Source organism: Dendrobates tinctorius, unplaced genomic scaffold, assembly GCF_039654945.1.
Source record: "Dendrobates tinctorius isolate UK_male_01 unplaced genomic scaffold, ASM3965494v1 ptg000023l, whole genome shotgun sequence".
NCBI lineage: Eukaryota > Metazoa > Chordata > Amphibia > Anura > Dendrobatidae > Dendrobates > Dendrobates tinctorius.
This window is the reverse complement of record NW_027361691.1, coordinates 5,480,388-5,505,620: the sequence shown is the minus strand read 5'-3', so window position 1 is coordinate 5,505,620 and position 25,233 is coordinate 5,480,388. Positions and strand designations below refer to the sequence as shown.

Sequence of the window (25,233 nt, the reverse complement as noted above, 5' to 3'; positions counted from 1 at the left end):
CCCGATGTTCTGCACTCCCTCCCCGATGTTCTGCACTCTCTTCCCAATGTTCTGCACTCTCTTCCCAATGTTCTCTGCTCTCTCCCCGATGTTCTGGGCTCTTTTTCTCTCCGATGTTCTGCGCTCTTTCACTCTCCGATGTTCTGCGCTGTCTCACTCTCCGATGTTCTGCGCTCTCTCCGATGTTCTGCTCTCTCTCCTATGTTCTGCGCTCTCTCTCTCCGATGTTCTGCGCTCTTTCTCGCCGATGTTTTGCACTCTCTCTCTCCGATGTTCTGCGCTCTCTCCCCGATGTTCTGCGCTCTTTCTCGCCGATGTTCTGCACTCTCTCTCTCCGATGTTCTGCGCTCTCTCTCCGATGTTCTGCACTCTCTCCGATGTTCTCTGCTCTCCCTCCATTTCTCTGCTCTCTTTCTCTCTCCGAAGATTTATTTCGCTCCCCCATCGCCACGGACGACTCTGCATTGAAAACGTTGCACGTGATTAGTCGCTCCGTGGGTTATAGAAACAGAACACGGCATCAATGGGCCTGAAAAGATGCTGAGAATTCCTTTTGTTTCCTGGATGTGTTTGGTTCTTCTATGACCGTTTATGTGAGTCTGCCTTCCTGGAAAATGATATTTAAAGTGGTTATTTCCCCTCTTCATAAATGGGTATTTTCCGATAGTATTTGTAAAAACAAGCACATTTGCAATTTACCGCTTATTAAAATTTTCAATCGTTCTTCAGCTATTGACACTTTTTTCTTTCGTTTACAGCTCGTTGCCTTGGAGACCGACCACCCCTGCTCAACAACAGAAGATGCACAGCGCTTACAGTCTCTTTTTTTATTGAGGTTGTAAGCACTCTTTTGAAGTGGGCCCGGAATATAAGTGCGCAATGTTATCTCCTAAATCCGGCAAGCTTCAGCTCAGTGCCGTCGAGCCGGGCAGCGGCGGTGGTCGGTTTCCTAGGCAACGAGCTAGAAAGAAAAGTGTTAATATCTCAAGAGCGGCTGAAAATTTTACTAAGCAGTAAATTGTAAAAGTGCATGTTTTTACAAGCTCTATCCATCAGTGTCCATATAGGAAGAAGGGGAAATAACCCTTTAAAGGAATATTTTCACTCAGGAGCCACGTGCGGCCCTCGTATCACCATGTGGCCACCGGTATACAAACTGCATGGACTCGAGAATTTCCGTTGAATTCAGTTTTTGTTCCTTTTGTTCGGGAAAAATGTCATATTTGCATATTTTATATGAATGTTAATGCTTTACCTCTTATATTAGCTAATCAAGTTTTTAAAGTTGACTGTGGCTGCGTCTGAGGCCGCGAGCATCACTCCCAATAACGCGAGTTGTATTACTGTCCATTCTGTAGATGAGACGTTCTCGCCGTTGTGATCTCTGCTTGCTGTCAGTGAATAGTGACATTCTTGTTGGTATCCACAGGCTAAATAAGCATCCCTATATAGACCTAATTATTACTTGTCACAGCTGAGGGTTTGTGACAGTGTATCCAGGCTATATGGTCTGTAAACACCACTGTACACATCTTTCCCCTGTCCTGTTTGCTACAATGTATCAGTCAAGAATTAAAGGGGTTGTCCATTTACGGCACATCGATATGCAAAAAAAATGAACGATGACGGCGTTGCCGGCAGCGGCTCCGTTGTTAATACAGATCCAGAGATGTAATGGCAGATCCTATTGATTTTTCCTTACGATTTTACGGCTGATAGCGCTTGTATTTTTATGCGCCAAGCTGTACAATTTATACCATTTTGGGCTACAGTCGACATTTTGATCGCTTTTTATTACATTTCTGGGGAAGGTTCTGCTGCTGAAAAAAAATGGCAATTCTGGCGCTTGATTTTTTTTTTTTTTTCCTTTATGGCGTTAATTAATTTTATAGTTTGATAGATCATACTTTTGTGGAAGCGGCAATACCTCCACTATTTTTTTAGATTTTTTTCTATTTTAAACTGGGAAAAGGGAAGGGGGTAAAACTTTGATTTTTTTAAATTTTTTTATAACATAAAAATATATATATTTTTTTTACTTTTTTTTTTTTTTTTCAACCTTGATCCTGTAATTCCTATAGTACTGCTGTATACAGCGGATATGAATATAGTGTGCTGTTGGGCTTCACGGGAGGGACAAAATGATGTCACTTAATGTGTACTTATGTGTCCCACCACCGGGGGGCGCCATTCTGTGTGCATTGCTGCAGCACTTCTCACCTCTATATAGAGGATACATAAAACATCACTTGTGCCTTCAGCTTTTCTCAGAAGATCTTACTGAGGCCCCCGCAGATCATTACCCCGCTGTTATCAGCCGCTCTGTCTTTCATTGGATAAATGTATAATTCAGGCGGAGCAGACTTTTCTCTTTTTGCTTTTATTGATGTGCGTCACCTCATTTATGGCATGTTTGCTTCTTCGTGACTTCGGTGTAATAGGCTCAGATAGGATAATGCACATCGGGCGGATGATGGGGATTGTGTCTTTATTACCATTCATTTCTGCGGCACAAAATAATGCTCCAAAGACATTTGAAAGGGAGGTAATAGAGAAAGTGCTGTTTTCTAAGTAAATATCTTTCTGAAGATGCTTTTGACATGAAATTCTCAGTAGGTGTCTGTAACAGTGCATCCAATACACACAGTCAAAGAAATGTATCTAATACTTTGTACCAAAGCCTTTGCTTGAGGTGACAGAATGGAGAAACTAGTCGCAGGCATTGCTCAGGAGTGACTTTGGCCCATTCTTCTACACAAGCACTCTTCACATCCTGAAGGTCCTTTAGGCTTCTTGAATGAACGCTGAGCTTTAGTTCCTTCCATACATTTCCTCTTGGATTCAGGTCCAGTGATCGGTTCGGTCATTATAGCAGATTCATTTAATTTCTTTGAAACCAATTGAGAGTTCGCTTGGCTGTGTGTTTGGGATCATTGTCTTGCTGAAATGTCAACCCTCATTTTATCTTTATTATTCCAGTAGATGGCATCAGATTTTTATCAAGAATGTCTCCGTACATTTGTCCATCCTTCAAATATATGAAGTTTGCTAGTGCCGTATGCTAAAAAGCAGCCCTACACCATGATGTTCGCACTTCCAAACTTTACAGCTTGTATGGTGTTTTTGGGGTGGTATACAGTGCCTTTTGGCCTCCAAACATGGTGTGTATTATGGCATCCAAAGAGTTCAATTGTAGTCTCATCTGACCAGACTATATTCTCCCAGTATTTCACAAGCTTGTCTAAATGCTGTTGAGCAAACTTTTACATGATTTTTGTTCAGCAATGGAGTCTTACGTGCTGAGCGTGCATACAGGTCATGGAGGTTGTGTATTGAGCGTGCATACAGGTTGAGTGTATTTCTTATTGTTTTCTTTACAGTTGTACCTGCTGATTCCAGATTTTTCTATAGCTCTCCACAGGTTTTTCTTGGCTCTTGGAAAACTCTTCTAATTATTCATTTCACTCCTCTGTCTGAAATCTTGCAGGGGGATCATCTGGTCGTGGCCGATTTGTGGTGAAATTGTGTTTTTTCCACTTCCAGATTATGGTTCCAACGGTGCTCACTGGAACCTTCAGTAGTTTAGAAATTCTTCTGTAATTAATGCCATCAGTATGTTTTGCAACAATAAGGTTGTGAAGGTCTTGAGGCAGCTGACTGGTTTTCTTGTTTCTTGTGTGGCACCTTAGTAATGAGACACCTTTTTATAGGCCAGCTGATACTATTTTTCACTAAGAGGCTTTTTGCATCTCTCTTTATGTTCCATACTTAAATATAAAGCCGCCCCTATATATACAGCTTCATGTCGAGTTCTCCAGCTCCATAGTTATCCTTTTGGCCTCATCAACCTTTTAATGTTTATATCTGATAGTCATTAGTCTCAAGGTTATGTCCCAGTTTCTATTAAAAGAAGAAAAAAAGGACAGCGTTGAGCACATGCCCGGGCAGCGTCACTTAGTAAGCATCCTACATTAATCTTTTCATGCTATTTGACCATTTGCCGTATTCCCGAGACAATGAAATGGCGTTTTGTATATAGCAGCTGCCTCCCGCGCTCTACTCCATTAATCATTATAGTGGAGAGGGACCAATCTCACGGTAATAAGAAGAAATGAATAAACAGGAGAATGGCGCACAAGTTAATCATGTGATTGCGGGAGATGACAAAAACGTATTTTTATTTATTTTAGAATTTTTTTTTAACCTCTTTGTGTATGAAGATTTAACCCCTTTGCACCATTGAACGTAACTGTACTCATGTATGGAGCAGCGTCCGAAACAGGTTGGAGTCCCCCATAGGGGACTGAAAAAATTAAGTACGATAAAATGTATTTAAAAATATATAAAAACAAGTTAATAAAAAAAAAAACCACAAAAAAAATAATTAAAAAAAAATATTATGGTATTATGTTTAGTGTTGCAAAAGGTCTATCAAAATCTAAAATTATTTAACCCATAAGGTCAAGGGAAGAAAATTGAAACGTCAAACCAAGCCCTCACGCAGCTCCATCGACGGAAAAATCAAAACGTTACAGGTCTCATGAGATGGCGACACAAACTACGGCACATTTTTTATTTTAGCCTTTGTTTTCCTGAATTTTTATTGATAGCATATATTATGAAAGTCCATAGAAGTTTAGGATTGTGTATCAACTAATTCAGAGGCCACTGCACTCCTGTCCCAGGGATCCATGGGGGTCTCAATAATTGCATCCTCCACCCTTATGATTTTATTGGCGTATCCCTTTAAGGGGTTATTCATTTCCGTCAGTTATGACATGTGGAGAAAACTGACCATAAACCACTCAGTTGTGCAGACGTCACAAAAGTAATTCCTTAAAATAATTAAGGAAAAAAAAACTAATGAGGACTTATAACTTCTGAGTTCTGAACGGCGTTCCTCTGTTACTCTTCCTGGAAACGTATTAATAAATTAGATTTACTTTGTCATAGGGGCACGTCCTTGCATTTTCTGACACCGTCCAATCAGTGCTTTGTTGTCCAAAAAGTTCAATGTATTTTTACATTTCCAGGAAGAATAACTGAGGCTCCAGCTGCGTTCTGTTAATTATTGCTTTTCCCATAGAGGAAGTCTGATGTCATCCATGTCTGTATGGACCTTGTGCTCTGGGCACAGTCATGGGGGACAGAGAAGGGCGAACCCCAAAGCTGAAACTACAATTGTCCACAATGTCTCGTGCTGATGATTAAGATTTCCCATCACTGGAGCTGAAGGTCCGAGGCCGCCTCCTGATAACAGCCCATAGCATTATCCCCCTCCACCATCTGTACAGGGGGAACAATGCAGTCAGGGGGTAACGTCCTCCTGGAATCACCAAACCCAGATCCTCCATCAGACGCAGATAGAGAAGTGTGATCCGTCATTGCACAGAACACGTCTCCTCCAGAGTCCAGTGGTGGCGGCTTTACACCACTCCATGCGACGCTCAGCCTTGTGCTTGGTGATGTACGGCTGCATGAAGCTGCTCAGCCCTGAAGCTCCCGGCGGGGGCGCAGTGTTTGTGGTGATACCAGAGGAGGTCTGGACTCTGTAGTTATGGGGTCAGCAGAGCGGTGGTGACTTTTCTACCCTCTGCTCCTCAGCACTTGGCCCCTCACTCTGTAATGTTATGGGGTGGCCACGTCGTGGCTGAGTTGCTGCGCTTCCTTCCACTTCTCAATAATATCACTCACAGATGATGGGAGAAGATTCAGGAGGAAGAAATCTCATGGACGGACTTGTTACCCCGGTGGCTCCTATTACAGGACCTAGGTGGTATCAGTGAGCTCAGCTCCATCAACCGATTTGTCGTATGTTAGTACAGGCAGACGGCATGGCAGGGTGCGGAGATTATACACTGCGGTTAAGGGGTCGGATGTTATACATCGGGGGATGTGAGGCCGGAGATTATACACCAAGGGTGAGGGGCTGGATGATATACACCGGAGGACAAGGGGACGGAGATTATAGACGGAGGGTGAGAGGCCGGAGATTATACATCTGGGACAAGGGGCAGGAGGTAATACACAGAGGGTGAGGGGCCTGGGAGATATTCACCGGGGTACGAGGGGATGGAGGTAACACACCGTGGGTGAGGAGCTGGTTGTTATACATCGGGGGACGAGGGGCCAGATGTTATACGCCGGGGTTGAGTGGCCGGACGGTATACACTGAGGGTGAGGAGACTGGGGGGTCATACACTGAGGACTAGGGCCCGAAGTCATACACTGGGTGGGGGGGGGGTCATACTTCGGGGGCAATGTGATGGAACGAGTAACCAGAATGAATAGATCAGTGCGTGTGTCCCAATCCTTTCCTCCTTATAGTGCTGGTCGCCATACACCAGTCTGTACACTTTGAATCTGAATTATTAGCTGAGTGATGAGGAATTGCACAGATTACTGGATTGTTCCTACACGGCCAGTTTGCAGATGCTGTGCCGGTGTGGTTATCCGGGCCGGTGCCCCCTACATCAGAGACATATTCTAAATCGTTAAGCCCGGTGTCGTTACTGGATCTTCTCGGCAATAAATAACCGGCAGTGTCTCCTGCGGGAGTCCTCACCGCGGTTCGGTTTGTGAGCGCGTCGTGCCGCTGACGGAGAAGAACATTGACTTTATGACCCGAGCAGGTCTCCTAATTGCTCTGGGTGTTGGTGGCTCCTTGGGCTCATTGTCTGCAGAGTGAGGGCTGCAGCGTGCATTACCCGCAATAGAAAATGGATTGCAAAAGTATACATACCCTTTAAAAGAGTAGAAATGTTAAAAAAACAATATTTTTTATATATATTTTTTTAAGAAAAATGGTAAAAATAAAAATCGTCATAAAGTTATGTGCTACTTCGCTCCATTTTCCCCTTTTTTTTGGGAGGACAGGATAGATGGAAGACAGTGCTGCATCAGATGACACGGCTTGTTTGTATTCTGTAACCACGGAAACGCATCAGTCCGTCTAGGACCTGTAGGCATAAAACGGTATCAAGTAGCTGCCTTTATATTCCGATAATATTCATTTAACCCCTTCGTATCCCTCCAGCGCTGCTCTTCGAACAGTAGGTGACCCCGCCATGTGTTTTCTCCGAGGAAAGGTTGTGATAACGAGATGTTTCTTCTTCTTTTCCCCCCTAGAGCCATGTTTGACTACGATAAAGGTAAGGACAGTGGTCTGCCCAGCCAGGGACTCAGCTTTAAATACGGAGAAATCCTACACGTGATCAACGCCTCCGATGATGAATGGTGGCAAGCCAGAAGAGTCCTGCAGGATGGAGACAGCGAAGAGATGGGCGTCATTCCCAGCAAGCGGAGGTATTAACTCTCCTTTTTTTTTCATTAATAATAAAGCCAATTTCAAAAGGAAGAATGGGATTTGCGGGACCCCACGTTGTCCCGATAATTAAGACATTTCTGACCTTGAAGGTCACAATAACAAGTCTGTAGGAAGAATTCTGGCTACCTGCAGGCACCACTAGAGGGAGCTAACCTGGCCCATAGAAACATATGTTATGACGTTAATGCGTTTGTCTTGTTAAAATTTTCTTTTTTTAATTGGAACCTCTTTACCGCCCCCCCTCCCCCGTTTTTCTCGCTTTTTACTCACCAACTTGCATACTTTTATTACAGCGTAAATCCTTTATAAATATTACATTGCTTTTCCTTCCGGCTTTTCTCTTTTTTACGGCCGTCAGGGTTGTATTTATTGATTTTGACTTTTAATTCTGAAACAGAATTTGCAAAAAACTAATTGCGCTCGAGGGTTTATTCAAATGTGTCGGTGCCACAGCAGAGAAAAAGCCGCAGTCAGATGACCGCCAGGACCTCTTCATTAAAGGGATATTCCTATCGCCTTGGGATATGGTATCGCTTTGGGATCGGTGGGGTCCGACCTCTGGGGCCCCCATTAATCCTGAGATTGAAGGAGATGCAGTACTAGTTTAGTTTTTCCTGCACGGCAGCTCTCACGGTCACCTGTCTGTGCAGGATCATGCAGCCGACTACATTCACGCGAACTGATTACTGAGAAATCAGAGTTTGAATTGATAGGCAAATGAGGCTAAAGGGCTTCTGTAGCTCTGAAGCTTGTTTCACTCCGGCTCTATTTCCCGCCTCCTGCTTGACTGACAGGCAAAGGAGCCATCAGTCAAGAAGGAGGTGGAGAATAGAGCTGGAGTGATAGAAGCTATTTCCTGCCTCCTGCTTGACTGACAGGCAAAAGAGCCTTCAGTCAAGCAGGAGGCAGAGAACAGAGCTGGAGTGACTGAAGTTATTCCTTGCCTCCTTTTTAACTGACAGGCAAATGAGTCCTCAGTCAAGCAGGAGGCGGAGAATAGAGCTGAGGTAACAGAGGCTATTCCCTGCCTCCTGCTTGACTGACAGGCAAAGGAGCCATCAGTCAAGCAGGAGGTGTAGAATTTAGCTGTAATGACAGAAGCTTCGGATCTACCAAAGCTTTTCATCTTCATTTGCAAATCAATTAAAACGCTGATTTCTCAGTAGTGGAGGAAGGGTATGGCCATGTAAAGGTGTTGCTTGACTTGTCTTTTATGGAGCTACATGCACTTATAAATAGTTTAGGGATAGGGGGTGAAATCCTGCTGACGGATTCCCTTACGTGGACAAAATTGCAATTTTATTTTGTAGGATTACTTACCTGATAACTATGTGTTAAAGGGGTTGATCACCATTCACCTTTATGATATATCTACAAAATCAATGGGACTCTGACCAATATGGTTGTCAGTGAATCAGTCTGGGGCTCACAGAGCATTGTCTAGACCAGATACCATTTATATGGCTTAAAAGAGTTGTCTGATGAAGTCAAGCTATCACCTATCTGAAGGAGATCCAGCTTGTTGATCGGTGGGGGGTCCGACTGCCGATACCTGCACCAATCAGAAGAACGGCTCACATTGTTCCTCGTTAGAATGCATTACGCATGCTCGATCGCCGCTCCTTTCATTCCCTTCGCTCGGCTTTTTCCAGCAGTTCCATGGTGAATAAATGGAAAATGTTGTAACTATGATAAAAATTTCCCATTCTGTCTTTTGCTGCGGGTCCCAGCGGATGGACCGCCACCAATCAATAAATTATCACCCATCCTTAGGGTAGCGGATAACTTGTTTTCGTGACAACCCCTCCGAACACATTTCTGCTAGTTATTTCTGTATCTGATCAAATATTTTCTGCTTTTGGATTTTCTCACAGATCCTTCGAAAATTATTAAAATATTCAACATCATCGATATGTCAGGATTTTGATGCGGATCGGTTGTTGTGGACTTCACTCCACGCAATGCAAAATTGGAAATCTGCATGGAAAATAAACAGCACAAATTGATACGCTGAGTATATAAAATCAGGCCAATCTGAAGGTTTAAAAAAAAAATATATATATATATTTAAAGAATATATAAAAACCACAACATAGGTCAATTTTCACTGCAGATTTTCCTTACTCTTACTTCGGATGTGACTTGAGTAAAAGATGTTGATGGATTCATAGAAATTTTATATTTTTGAAAGCTCACGGGATCCGTTCTGGCCTCTTCCATCTGACACATTCTTCAAACCCTACGTCTTCAGATGGGAAGAGGAGAAATCTGCTTTGACAGGGAATAGAGACGGCAGATCCTGCCCCTTCTCCTCCGCCGCTGAACCAGGGAAATTGGAGATGACGTTAAGTGCAGTTTCGGCGCCATGGTCTAAAGTCAGAGTAACCACAAACCTCCTGCATCCGTCCTCTCGTGACCGCTAATGACCTTCTCTGTATTCACTTAAAAAAAAAAAATTACGTTGGAAGAACAGGAGCCAGAAAGGCGGAAAAAAAAAATTCTGCCGTTTTCCTACAGTGAGATCCGCTCACATTTTTGGCACATCCCAAAAAGGTGGCGCCTAAAAAAAAGACGCGGCTTATGGGCTACAGGTGAAGAACTAACGTCCCTTTTCACGAAGCACCATGATCCCTTCATTGGTTTACACCCATAGTTGTAGAAAAGGCAGCTGACTGCCGATATGACCACGACTCGTGGTTGTCACCCACCCCTGAAATTCACCTCGTTTTCCCTTTATCTATCCCCCCCGATTATCTCTGCCCAACTAGAAAAATTTGCCAATCTCCAGTCAGTATTAATAGGTGATTACATGATGACATTATTAAGTCACTGTATGGCAGTATTAGTAGGTTATGGTATGTTTCTATCAGTCAGTTACTATATGGCAGGATTATTTAGTCACAATATGATGGTATTATCCAGGTACTGTGTAAAAGGGGATTCCACAGGATCTGCCATATGGGCATTCCGGAGGTTCCGCCATATATGTCTGAGAAGTTTCACCTCTGGGACCCGCACTGATCTCCAGAACAGAGGAACCATCTGTTTCCATAGTCCCCTTGTTTGTAGGGGCACTCTGCTGTCAGTATTTATTTGGGGCACTCTACTTCACTCTTGTTTGTAGGGCCACTCTGCTGTCATTATTTATTTGGGGCACTCTTGTTTGTAGGGGCACTCTACGAGCAGTATTTATATGGGCCCTCTACTTCCACTCTTGTTTGTAGGGGTGCTCTGAAGGAAGTATTTATATGGGGCACTCCACTTCCAGTCTTATTTCTAGGGGAACTCTGCTGTCAGTATTTATTTGGGGCACTCTACTTGCACTCTTGTAGGGGCACACTACAAGCAGTATTTATATGGGGCACTCTACTTGCACTCTTGTCTGTAGGGGCACACTGATGGCAGTATCTATATAGGGCACTGTAATCTCCACTCTTGTTTGTAGGGGCGATCTGTAGGAAGTATTTATATGTGGGACTCTACTTGCACTCTTGTTTCTAGGGGCAGTCTACGAGCATTAATTATATAGGGCACTCTAATTCCACTTGTTTGTAGGGGGCGCTCTGAAGGAAGTATTTGTATGGGGCCCTCCACTTCCACTCTTGTTTCTAGGAGCACTCTGCTGGCAGTATTTATATGGAGCTCTACTTGCATTCTATACAGGTGCAGTATTTATATGGAGTGCTCTACGATCACTGTTGTATAGGAGCACTCTGCTGGAAGTATTTATATGGGGCACGCTACTTACATTGGTGTGTCACGCTACTTACATTGGTGTGTAGGGGCACCCTGCTGGAAGTATTTATATTGGGCACGCTACTTACTTTGGTGTGTAGGAGCACCCTGCTGGAAGTATTTATATGGGGCACGCTACTTACTTTGGTGTGTAGGAGCACCCTGTTGGCTGTATTTATATGGGGCACGCTACTTACTTTGGTGTGTAGGAGCACCCTGTTGGCTGTATTTATATGGGGCACGTTACTTTGGTGTGTAGGGGCACCCTGTTGGCTGTATTTATATGGGGCACGCTACTTACTTTGGTGTGTAGGGGCACCCTGTTGGCTGTATTTATATGGGGCACACTACTTACTTTGGTGTGTAGGAGCACGCTGTTGGCTGTATTTATATGGGGCATGCTACTTACTTTGGTGTGTAGGGGCACCCTGTTGGCTGTATTTATATGGGGCACACTACTTACTTTGGTGTGTAGGGGCACCCTGTTGGCTGTATTTATATGGGGCACACTACTTACTTTGGTGTGTAGGAGCACGCTGTTGGCTGTATTTATATGGGGCATGCTACTTACTTTGGTGTGTAGGGGCACCCTGTTGGCTGTATTTATATGGGGCACACTACTTACTTTGGTGTGTAGGAGCACGCTGTTGGCTGTATTTATATGGGGCACACTACTTACTTTGGTGTGTAGGAGCACCCTGTTGGCTGTATTTATATGGGGCACACTACTTACTTTGGTGTAGGAGCACGCTGTTGGCTGTATTTATATGGGGCACGCTACTTACTTTGGTGTGTAGGAGCACCCTGTTGGCTGTATTTATATGGGGCACGCTACTTACTTTGGTGTGTAGGAGCACCCTGCTGGAAGTATTTATATGGGGCACGCTACTTACTTTGGTGTGTAGGAGCACGCTGTTGGCTGTATTTATATGGGGCACACTACTTACTTTGGTGTGTAGGAGCACCCTGTTGGCTGGATTTATATGGGGCACGCTACTTACTTTGGTGTGTAGGAGCACCCTGTTGGCTGTATTTATATGGGGCACGCTACTTACTTTGGTGTGTAGGGGCACCCTGTTGGCTGTATTTATATGGGGCATGCTACTTACTTTGGTGTGTAGGGGCACCCTGTTGGCTGTATTTATATGGGGCATGCTACTTACTTTGGTGTGTAGGGGCACCCTGTTGGCTGTATTTATATGGGGCACGCTACTTACTTTGGTGTGTAGGAGCACGCTGTTGGCTGTATTTATATGGGGCACGCTACTTACTTTGGTGTGTAGGAGCACCCTGCTGGAAGTATTTATATGGGGCACGCTACTTACTTTGGTGTGTAGGGGCACCCTGTTGGCTGTATTTATATGGGGCACACTACTTACTTTGGTGTGTAGGGGCACCCTGTTGGCTGTATTTATATGGGGCACGCTACTTACATTGGTGTGTAGGGGCACCCTGTTGGCTGTATTTATATGGGGCACGCTACTTACTTTGGTGTGTAGGAGCACCCTGCTGGAAGTATTTATATGGGGCACGCTACTTACATTGGTGTGTAGGGGCACCCTGTGGCTGTATTTATATGGGGCACGCTACTTACTTTGGTGTGTAGGAGCACGCTACTTACATTGGTGTGTAGGGGCACCCTGTTGGCTGTATTTATATGGGGCACGCTACTTACTTTGGTGTGTAGGGGCACCCTGTTGGCTGTATTTATATGGGGCACGCTACTTACTTTGGTGTGTAGGAGCACCCTGCTGGAAGTATTTATATGGGGCACGCTACTTACTTTGATGTGTAGGGGCACCCTGTTGGCTGTATTTATATGGGGCACGCTACTTACTTTGGTGTGTAGGAGCACCCTGCTGGAAGTATTTATATGGGGCACGCTACTTACTTTGGTGTGTAGGGGCACCCTGTTGGCTGTATTTATATGGGGCACGCTACTTACTTTGGTGTGTAGGAGCACCCTGTTGGCTGTATTTATATGGGGCACGCTACTTACATTCGTGTATATAGGGGCACCCTGTTGGCTGTATTTACAGCTCTGGCAAAAATTAAGAGACCACTTTCAAAAGTTCAGTTTGTCTGATTTTTCTCTTTATAGGTATATTTTTGAGTAAAATGTAAAATGTTCTTTTTGTCTATAAACTTCTGACAACATGTCTCTGAATTTCCAAGCAATGCATTTTGGGTTTTTTTTTCTGACAAAGAAAAATGGTCAAAATTAAAAAAAAAACCCGGTGCTTTCAGACCTCAAATAATGCAGAGAAAACAAGTTCATAATCATTTAGAAACAACAATACTAATGTTTTAACTCAGGAAGAGTTCAGAAATCAATATTCTGTGGAATAACCATGATTGTTAATCCCAGCTTTCATGCGTCTTGGCTGCTTTCCTCCAGTCTCTCACACTGCTTTTGGGTGACCTTATGCCACTCCTGGTACACATATGTCAGCAGTTCTTATTTGTGTGATGGCTTGTGACTATCCATCTTCCTCTTGATTACATTCCAGAGGTTTTCAATGGGGTTCAGGTCTGGAGAATGGGCTGCCCACGACAGGGTTTTCATGTGGTGGTCTCTTAATTTTTTTCAGAGCTGTATAAGGGGACTCTGGCAGTATATACTGTATGTGTAGTCTACTTGCCCTGTATATTGCAGGCTTTCCCCCAGTAATACCATATGTGGCTCACTGTGTTCACACTTTTGTATGTAAGGGGCACTCTGCTGGTATGGAGTAGGTGGTCGGGGGGAGACACAGATACTGTTTATGGGAGCGCAGTTCATTACCGAGTGCTGCCCAGCCCGTGTTGAATAAACCCCCATTCCTAATACTGCGGGCAGCCATGATTTAGATTTACACTTTGGCATTTGCTTCCCGACATGCAATGTAAATTGTATCTCATGCCTAATAAAATTAAGTAAATATAAATGTCCTCTGCCCCGATCCCTGCAGCAGCCATATATCACCCCGCTGTATGGCCGCTTCCCGGAATTACAAGAGTGTGATGGAAAATAACCTGGTAAACAAATAACTGAATATATGAGCAGGAGAAATAAACCATAAAACGAAGGATGTTGGAAATGGAGGGGGTTCCAAATAAGAATACTGAATTTTATATAAGTATTTTGGAAGATTTGACATTTATCATGTAATATCTGGGGGACATCCCAAATGTCGACATCAGATACAAGAGAAAAGAAGGATTGGGCATGTTAGATTTTCAACATGTCTGGTCCTTTGTTTCTATAGAAATAATAGGCTGTTAGAGGTGTCTGGCGGCAACCTTACCCCCATCCTGAAATAAACATGCATGCTTGGCCGAGACAAGTATATGGGGGTAATGAGGAGGAATTTCTTAGGACAGTGCCAACATCCCTGCATGAGTCCTCTTCCCCCGCCGGCGTGTATACTCACCTCGCCATGCTGCTGCGGTCCCCGCCGTCTCTGTCTCTTCCCTGGGCCTGAGCACAGCACGCAGGTCTCCTGTGAGAGTGCTTACGGTGTGCACGCACCCACGAACGCGCTCTCTGATTCTTAAAGGGGACACGGACATGCTTCTGAAAATGTCCCCAGCCAATGGATATGAGACATTAGGTATCTAAGGCACCTTCCCCAACTGAGAGGTGGGCCGTAGCAATGTTAGTATCAGTGAGTCTCCAGTTACTTTGTTGTAAGGTCCTTGTACCTGAGCTGCCTGGTTACCTGTTTATCTGGCCGCCCTGCACCTGTTCCAGCTCCTCCTGCTGTACCCAAAACCCATTCTGCCTGTGCCTAGTTCTGTTCCTGATCCATCTGAACCGCTGTGAACCAGCACCTGTGATACCGTATATGTGGCCGGCCCATGACCCAGTACTTGTCCTGCCTTTGCTTGAGTCCGCATCTGTGTACCAGCCATATCCCTTCTCCTAACCAGTTCCTGGCCAATCCTGCTTCCCTGACCCTTTGGGGGGTCAGCAACTGCATTTCCGGGTTCTGTCCTGGAGTAGCACCTGATATCTACCTGAGTTCAAGTCTAACCCCACCACGAGGGACTGTAGTGAAGAACCAGGTGTCCGTTTAGTTATGCCCTTCCAGGCTCTCTCCTCCCGGGGCACAGTGGTTCCACAACCACGGGCGTAACAGATTTCAGGTCAGCTCAAACAAATTTCAGCATGGAGGAGTTGATTGGCTGCTGTAGCGAACGACTCCGCTTTTCTTATGCACAAATTTCTCCCTAAATATCAATTTTATAATTTCAATCGTACCTGTATACCTGTGTCCATCACAAGTTAAAGCTGTTTTTGGTGTACATAGCAGTCCACTATGTCCAGGTGCAATCCTTATTCTGTCACTTGAAATACCCTTTTTTTTTGTGTGGACGAGGCCTTTTCATGAGCATCCTGCCAGTACTAAAAATTCCTGTAGTGATACAAAGACCCGCCCCCACTTTCTAAAAAAAGATTAAAAAAGCCCCCACATCCTGAAAAAAGAAAAAAAAACTCCCCAATGCATACATTGACCCAGCACCACTTCCTGAATAAAGACAATGGAGAGCTCCCACTTCCTGTAGAGAGACAAATACCGTTCTCCACTTCCTGTAGAGATACAGAGATCCACCCCAACTTCCTGAATAAAGACAAAGACCCGCTCCCACTTCCTGTATTGATTCATGGACCTGCCCCCACTTCCCAAGGAAAGACAAAGACCCGCCCCTAGTTTGTGTTTCGATACATGGACCTGCCTCCACTTCCTGAAGCAAGAAAAAGACCCACCCCCATTTCATGTAGAGATATATAGACCTACCCCCACATCCTAAAAAATGCAAAGAACTGCTCCCACTTCCTGTAGAAAGACAAGACCCTCGCCCACTTCCTGTATAGCTACATAAACCCACTCCCACTTCCTGTAGAGATGCATGGACCTGCCCCGAATTCCTGTAGAAAGGCAAAAACCCGCTCCCATTTCATGTAGCGATGCATGAAGATGCCCCCACTTCCTGACAAAGACACGCACCTCACTTCCTGTAGAGATACCACCTCCACTTTCTGAAATAAGACAAAGAGCTGCTCCCAGTTCCTGTAGAGAGACAAAGACCCGCCCTCACTTCCTAAAGAAAGACAAAGACCCACCCCACTTTATGAAGAAATACAAACTGCCCTCAGTTCCAGAAAAAGACAAAGACCCATCCCACTTCCTGTAGAAAGAGAGAGACCCTCCCCCACTTCCTGTAGAAAGAGAAAGACCCGCCCCCACTTCCTGTAGAGATACATAGACCCACACTCACTTCCTGTAGAAATATATAGACCCACAGTCACACACTGTAGAAAGACAAAGACTCGCCCCCACATCCTGTAGAAGTACATAGACCCATTTCTTGTAGAAGTACATGGACCTGCCCCCACTTCCTGTAGAAAGACAAAGACCCACACTTACTTCCTGTAGCGATACATTGGCCTGCTCCCCTTCCTGAAGAAAGACAAATACCCCACTTACTTTTTTTTACCCCACTTACTTATTTTTACCCCACTTATAAAATGCAAAAACCCTCCTTTTCTTTCCTTGTGTCCTATTAATGTTTCTGATAGAGACAAACTTACTCTTGACAACAAGGGCCCCCTTAACATTTCGACTCCAAAGAGCTTTTGTCAAGCAGTTCATAGAGTGCAGCAGACTCAAATGTTGTATATAGGTGTGGTCATTTATAAGTCAAGTATATCTTGACTTCAGCAAAGCATTTGACAAAGTCTCTCATACAATCCTTATTGAAAAAATGACTAAGTATGGAATGGACAAGGCAACTGTTAGGTGGATTCATAACTGGCTTAGTGATCGGACCCAAAGAGTGGTCGTAAACGGCCGCACATCCAGTTGGAAGAATGTCTCAAGTGGGGTACCACAGGGCTCTGTCCTGGGCCCTGTATTGTTCAACATCTTTATCAACGATTTAGATGAAGGAATTGAGGGTAAACTGATTAAATTTGCTGATGACACAAAGCTAGGAGGAATAGCTAATACTAGAGAAGAGAGAGAGAGGATTCAAAAAGATATAAATAAACTGGAGAAGTGGGCAGCAACTAACAGAATGGTTTTTAACAGGGAGAAATGCAAAGTACTACATCTGGGCAATAAAAATGAAAAAATCATATACAGAATGGGAGGAATAGGGCTAAGTGACAGCACATGTGAAAAAGACTTGGGTATACTAATAGATCACAGACTGAATATGAGTCAACAGTGTGATGCAGCAGCAAAAGAGGCAAATGCAATTCTAGGATGTATTAACAGAAGCATACAGTGTAGATCACGTGAAGTCATTATTTCCCTCTACTCCTCTTTGGTCAGACCTCATCTGGAATATTGTGTCCAGTTTTGGGCACCACATTTTAAAAAAGACATCAACAAACTGGAGCAAGTTCAGAAAAGAGCGACCAGAATGGTGACCGGTCTGCAAACCCTGTCTTATGAGGAAAGGTTGCAGGATTTGGGAATGTTTAGTTTGCAAAAGAGAAGACTGAGAGGAGACTTAATAGCTGTCTACAAATATCTAAAGAGCTGTCACATTGTAGAAGGATCAACTTTATTCTCATTTGCACAAGGAAAGACTAGAAGCAATGGGATGAAACTGAATGGGAGGAGACAGATTAGATATTAGAAAAAACTTTTTGACAGTTAGAGTGATCAATGAGTGGAACAGGCTGCCGCGAGAAGTGGTGAGTTCTCCTTCAATTGAAGTCTTCAAACAGAGGCTGGACAGACATCTGACTGGGATGATTTAGCGAATCCTGCTTTGAGCAGGGGGTTGGACCAGATGGCCCAGGAGGTCCCTTCCAACTCTACGATTCTATGATTCTATGACATCACATGATGATCAATCAATCAAACTCAATTTACATATTTCCAAAAAACTAGCAATAATACAAATCACAAGTAAATACATACATTGATATACTGTCAGTATCGAACAAATCTGTATTAGATTACAAATAAACCAAAAGAAATGTTTATTTAACCCCTTATCAACCGCCGATATGCATTAAAACGGCGGCTGCTAAGGGTATTTATTCCCGCATTGCCGTTTTAAAACAGCGATCAGGAATAAGGATGTATCGCCCCCAGGAGTCAGAAAATCTCCAGGGTGTCAGGCTAACGGGGGTAGCAGAGACCCCAGAGAGCATGATCAGGCCCGGATTTTCCGGTCCCTGATCACGTGATCGCCATTATTCAGTGAATAACTTCGATCTAAAAAAAAGTGTACTTGCTGTTACAATGATTTCTCTCTCTTCTGACATGATATACATAACTGAGGAGAGAGAAATGAGAACCCCTGATACCTCCGCCATCCCCAGATGCTCCTGATCCATCCCCCAGCCTGCTGTCATGTTCTTGAAAAAAAAAATGGCATGTGCAGTGTGCCCACCAAGACCTGACGCACGTTACCCACCAATAACACTGTGTTACCAAGGTTTTGTCCCTTGGACAATTTTGAGTGTTCCTGATTTGTTTATGCTGATTTCAGAAATTACTTCAGATTTTTCCTATCACTTAAGGTTTTTGAGAAATGATGCGAAACATTATAATATTCTGATATAATTCTAAAAACTCATATATGAACTTTTTCTGAAACAGTATATTCTGAATTTTCCACTGAAATAGCATAAACCGCTGATCTACACATATGGAAGCACTTATTATGCGAATTTCGCACAAGGGCAGTGAATCATTCGGCTGACTGTGTACGGAGCATACCGCATCTCCTGGGCAGGGGAGGAATCAAAAGACAATACTGACATACTTAGAGCATGGCTGAATGTATCACGACTTTCAGTGCTGTTCGCTGTCCCAATGATATGGAGAGAGCAGAGAGATCTTGTAACAGATTGCTACTTCTGCCTAACACATGTAACATGATATTCAGCAAAGAACAAGAAATAAATAGAATTTCCTAATCTTCCTTCAGCCATAAGACCAGTGCCACACGATGAATGTCTTCGTGTTCCAAAGCCGCCCAAAGTATGGACAATGGAGGACAACGAAGATGAACTAACAATGTCAGTGGAAAATGAAACTGCTGCAGACCCAGACTTTGAGCCTTCTACATCTAATCCACATCTGTTCAGTCAAGCTGATCTGAGTGACTTGGTCAAAGATTTGAAATTGCCAAAAAGAGGCAGACAGAATTATTGGGATCAAAGCTACAAGAGCGGAATCTCTAAATACCAGGAACAAGAGTTTCTGTTTTTCGCAGTCGTCAAGAAGACCTTAATCAATTTTTCAACCATGTCGACAGTTTAACCTTTTGCAACGACGTCTCGGGGTTGTTTTGTGCTCTTGGATGCTAACATGACCCGAAGGTATGGCGACTGTTTATTGACTCGTCACTTTTAAGTCTGAAGGCTGTTTTACAACACAACGGAAATATCTATCCTTCTATATGTATTGGACATTCCGTACACATGAAAGAAAGGTATGAGAATATGGAGTTTCTGTTAACCCATATTAATTATAGAAATTATAACTGGAACATATGTGGTGATCTAAAAGTTCTTGCACTTCTTCTTGGACTGCAGCTTGGATATACCAAGCATTGTTGTTTTATTTGTGAGTGGGAGAGTCGTGCACGAGAAATGCACTATTTCGGAAAAGACTGGCCACTCCGCGAAAACCGGGTTGCTGGACTGAAGAATGTTAAACATAATCCTCTCGTTGATCCAGCTATTTATTTCCAAGAATAAGTGATGCAAAGATTAAAGAAGGTATTTTTATTGGCCAACAGATCAGAGATATAATGAATGGCAGTAGCTTTGATGGTCTTTTGCAAGGTGCTGAACAAGTAGAATGGAGAGCTTTTAAAGATGTGACCTTCAGCTTCATTGGCAACAGCAGGGCACCGAACTTTGAACAACTCGTGGATGCAATATGTCACTAAAAATGTATTTTCTACATTCTCACTTGGACTTTTTTCCAGCCAGTCTTGGTGCCGTTAGTGATGAACACGGTGAAAGATTTCACCAAGACATTGCGCTGATGGAGAAAAGGTACCGGGGAAAGTGGAGTACATCAATGCTGGCTGACTATTGCTGGAATATTATTCGAGAAGCATCTGACACGGATTATAAACAAAAGTCGTCTGCAAAACACTTTTGAACAATTGCTTTTGCTACTGACATCGATGCACATGTATGTAGTGTCTCGGACGTCATAATGTAGACTATAAACTGTTTCTTAACCCCTTATTGCCAGCTGACAGAATAGTACATCAGCTGACAGTATCCCCCACTTTGAGGTGAGCTCCGGCGGTGAACCCACCTCAAAGCCACGGCATGTCAGCTGTTTTTAACAGCTGACATGTACCCACAATAGGCACGAGCGGAATCGCGATCCACCCGCGCCTATTAAAGTAGTTAAATGCGGCTGTCAAACTCTGACAGGGGCATTTAAATGCACTTCCGGCCGCCGGTCCGGAAATACGCGCAGCGACGACCCCGTCACATGATCGGGGGTTATCGCTGCGTTGCCATCACAAACACAGGTCTCCTTGAGACCTCTATGGTTGTTGATGGCAGATTGCTATGATCGCCACCCTGTGGTCGGCGCTCACAGCAAGCCTGTAATTCTGCTGCATAGAGGTGATCTGAGCATCACCTCTATGTAACAGAGGTGATTGCGCTATGGCAGCTTCTAGCCTCCTATGGAGACTATTGAAGCATGCCAAAAGTAAAAAAAAAAAAGTTTAAAAATATAAAAAAAATAAACATAAAATGTTCAAATCGCCCTCCTTTCGCCCCAATCAAAATAAACCAAAAAAATCAAAGCTACACATATTTGGTATTTCCGCATTCTGAATCGGCTGATATATCAATAAAAAGAAGAATTAACCTGATTGCTAAACGGCATAACGAGAAAAAAAATCAAAACGCCAAAATTACGTTTTTTTGGTCGCCGCGACATTCCATTAAAATGCAATAACGGGCGATCAAAAGAACGTATTTGCACAAAAGTGGTATCATTAAAAATGGCAGCTCGATGCACAAAAAAAAAGCCCGCACCCAACCCAACATCACGAAAAATGGAGACGCTACGGGTCTCAGAAAATTGTGCAGTTTTTTTTTTATTAGCAAAATTTGGATTTTTTTTTTCACCACTTACATAAAAGAGAATCTAGACATGTTTGGTGTCTATGAACTCGTAATGACCTGGAGAATCATAATGTCAGGTCAGTTTTAGCATTTAGTGAACCTAGCAAAAAAAGCCAAACAATTTTTGCAATTTCATCGCACTTGGAATTTTTTTCCTGTTTTTGAGTACACAACATGGTAAAACCAATGGTATTGTTCAAACGTACAACTCGTCCCGCAAAAAATAAGCCATATTGACGGAAAAATAAAAGTTATGGCTCTGGAAAGAAGGGGAGCGAAAATCGAAAAAAAGCTCCGGTCATGAAGGGGTTACAGACTTTTGGAGCACATATTCGTGTTCAGCATATCAAAATCTACAATAAGATACAATAAAATATTCTCAGGGGGGCAAGAACTTCCCTGAAATTTGTTGCGCAGTGTAATAGGAAATTTTTCCTATTGGTTCCTTTTCAAATAATTTTATTGTTTTTTAATAATAAACGGGAGGGAAGGGAGTGGGGAGTAAACAACCTTGTACAGGTACGGAAAAAAATTTAAAAACTAGAGAACCCACAAATAGGCAGTAAATAGCATATATCGAATAACAACATGAAAGGAAAGGAAAATCGACAATCCTTATTATGGGGTAACACCTATTGGTTCCTTTTGATCACTGTGATAGACCCTAAAAATAATAAATCAAATCCCCTTTTCACCCCATTAGATAGATAAAAATTATAAAATATATATATATTTCCATTCTTTGCAGTTCTCGTTAGGGTTGGGGTTAGGGTTGTGTAGGTGTTAGGGTTGGTGTTAGGTAAGGTTAGGGTTGTGATTAAGGTTGTGTTAGGGTTCTGGTTACGGTTTGGTTAAGGTTATGTACTGTAAGTGTTGAGGTTAGAATTGGGGTTTTTTCAAAAGTAAAAAAAATTACAAGTTTTACACTAGCGTATGGAGGAGCTGCGGAGGGATGCAGACTTCCTCCGTGAAGCTCCGCCCATGGCCGCACCTCCTCCTGTCACCTCCGCCTCCGTCGGCATGCGGCTTGCATACCCTATCTTTAGCAGTAGGTACGCAGGCACTGCCGATGTATGCGTTTTGACAGTGCGGAGACCTGCGCCGAACGCAACGTGTTGCATTTTGGTGCGGTCGCCGCACCGTCAAAACGACGCATGCGGAGGCATCCGCATACATTCGCACAGCCAGGGATCTGGTCCATCTCAGGGATCTGGGAGCTTCCGGAAGGCTATAAAAGGTTTGCATGGCCGCTCGGCCATGCGCTAGTATAGACTCTAGTTGCTACTGTGTGAATGGTGATGGATGCATGAACCTGCGAATGACTCATTAAGATTCCCCTCCCTCTGATATTACGAGTGTGTATAGGGACTTAGCTTTAGAGTCAGCGCCAGTCAGTGGCAAGCTATAGCCACAATAAACATCTGCACAGTACTAGCGTCCGACAGTGCGCCCCTTCTTGGGCATTATCGTCTAGCGGCAGTGTCTGTCGCCACGCTGCAGTCTGCAGCTCCTTTTGGCGTCTGCAGTAGCAACGCCGCACGCACAGTAGGTCTAGATGGACGCAGATCCTCTGCCTAGGGCCCAGCTCCTGTGACCATATACCGTGCGTGCACTCCTCTGAGACCTGTGACGCTAACAGGCTCAGCCCTTTTGTGTTTTGCACTTAAGGCATCTCTGTGAGTAAAACAGAAATCGCTCAGCGCACCTGGGTGACGTTCAACCCGCGTGCGTTATACCGCCATATTGTACGTCCGCCATCAGCTAGCAGCAGTGTTAACACCTTCTGCACGGTGGACCCCGGGCGGCGAACGCACTTTACGTTATTTTATATTTAATACGTTCCGCCGTCCCTAACATATATATATATATATATATATATATATATATATATATATATATATAGCCTAAAATACAAAGGAAATGTGTCATCTTTAAATTTAAGCCAATAACAGTGTCACGGACGTGGTTTGTGGAACCACTGTGCCACGGACCGCGGAGAACCTGGGGGAGGACGTAACTAAGCGAACCCCGGACTGTTCACTAGAGCCTCTGATGGTGAGGTTAGACTTGGCTTCCGATGAACGCCAGGTGCCACTCCAGGACAGATCAACGGTCATGCAGCAGCTGGACCCAGAAAGACACACTGGATGGAGCAGCAGGCAGAACTTATGTCAGAGTGCTGTAGGTAGAGTTCGTATCAGAGTGCAGCAGACAGAGTTTGCATCAGATCAAGTTCATATCAGAGTGCAGCAAACCAAGTTCGTATCAGAGTGCAGCAGAGTTTGTGTCAGAGTGCAGCAGACAGGGTCTACATCAGAGTGCAACAGTCAGGATTTGCATCAAAGTTCAGCAGGCAGGATTTGCACCAGAGTGCAGCAAGCAGGATTTGCACCAGAGTGCAGCAAGCAGGATTTGCACCAGAGTGCAGCAAGCAGGATTTGCACCAGAATGCAGCAGGGACAGATATGTGCACTTACACAGCATAGACTGCAAACAGGAAGGTTGCTCAGGCACCTCCCAAGTGGGGAGGAAGCAATATGTACACAATGTCCCACAGCCATTGGCTGGGGAGGAAATAGCAAGTGCAGGCGCTGACCCTTTAAGAGGGCGGGAGTGCACGCGCGCGTGCCCTAAGGACATGGCTAGAGAATCGGCTGGAAGCATGCAGAGCATGGGGAAGGGAAGAACTGTCCGCAGCATGGATGAGTGAAGTGACACGCCAGAGACCCTGCCTGTGAGAGCAGGGATCCGGTGTGGTGCTAACAAACAGTCATTTTGACCAGTGGTGCACAAACTCTTACAGTTGTGGCCAAAAGTATTGACACCCCTGCAATTTTGTCAGATAATACTCAGTTCAGTTTCTTCCTGAAAATGATTGCAAACACAAATTCTTTGGTATTATTATCTTCATTTAATTTGTCTTAAATGAAAAAACAGAAAAATAATTGTCCTAAAGCCAAATTGGATATAATTCCACACCAAACATAACAAAGAGGGTGGACAAAAGTATTGGCACTGTTCGAAAAATCACGGGATGATTCATAACAGCACCTGTAACTTACCTGTGGCACCTAACAGGTGTTGGCAATAACTAAATCACACTTGCAGCCAGTTGACATGGATTAAAGTTGACTCCACCTCTGTCCTGTGTCCTTGTGTGTACCACACTGAGCATGGAGAAAAGAAAGAAGACCAAAGAACTGTCTGAGGACTTGAGAAACCAAATTGTGAGGAAGTATGAGCAATCTCAAGGCTACAAGTCCATCTCCAAAGACCTGAATGTTCCTGTGTCTACCGTGCGCAGTGTCATCAAGAAGTTTAAAGCCCATGGCACTGTGGCTAACCTCCCTAGATGTGGATGGAAAAGAAAAATTGACAAGAGATTTCAATGCAAGATTGTGCGGATGTTGGATAAAGAACCTCGACTAACATCCAAACAAGATCAAGCTGCTCTGCAGTCCGAGGGTACAACAGTGTCAACCCGTACTATCCGTCGGCGTCTGAATGAAAAGGGACTGTATGGTAGGAGACCCAGGAAGACCCCACTTCTTACCCCGAGACATAAAAAAGCCAGGCTGGAGTTTGCCAAAACTTACCTGAAAAGCCTAAAACGTTTTGGAAGAATGTTCTCTGGTCAGATGAGACAAAAGTAGAGCTTTTTGGGCAAAGGCATCAACATAGAGTTTACAGGAGAAAAAAAGAGGCATTCAAAGAAAAGAACACGGTCCCTACAGTCAAACATGGAGGAGGTTCCCTGATGTTTTGGGGTTTCTTTGCTGCCTCTGGCACTGGACTGCTTGACCGTGTGTATGGCATTATGAAGTCTGAAGACTACCAACAAATTTTTCAGCATAAAGTAGGGCCCAGTATGAGAAAGCTGGGTCTCCCTCAGAGGTCATGGGTCTTCCATCAGGACAATGACCCAAAACACACTTCAAAAAGAAAATGGTTTGAGAGAAAGCACTGGAGACTTCTAAGGTGGCCAGCAATGAGTCCAGACCTGAATCCCATAGAACACCTGTGGAGAGATCTAAAAATGGCAGTTTGGAGAAGGCAC

The 25,233-nt window shown here is 44.0% G+C and overlaps 1 protein-coding gene across 11 annotated transcripts in view; it reads left to right on the top strand.

The window, feature by feature from the left end:
* The window catches only part of DLG2 (discs large MAGUK scaffold protein 2), a 1,750,933-nt gene that overhangs the window by 1,681,376 nt on the left and 44,324 nt on the right, over positions 1 to 25,233 (top strand). For all 11 annotated transcript variants that reach the window (XR_012231010.1, XM_073569196.1, XM_073569195.1 and 8 more), the window contains one exon: positions 7,129 to 7,305. Coding sequence is in view for 10 of the 11 variants with exons in the window: in XM_073569196.1 (XP_073425297.1) it covers positions 7,129 to 7,305 (177 nt within the window). In the remaining variant the exon portion in view is untranslated. The remainder of the gene's footprint in view (positions 1 to 7,128; positions 7,306 to 25,233) is intronic.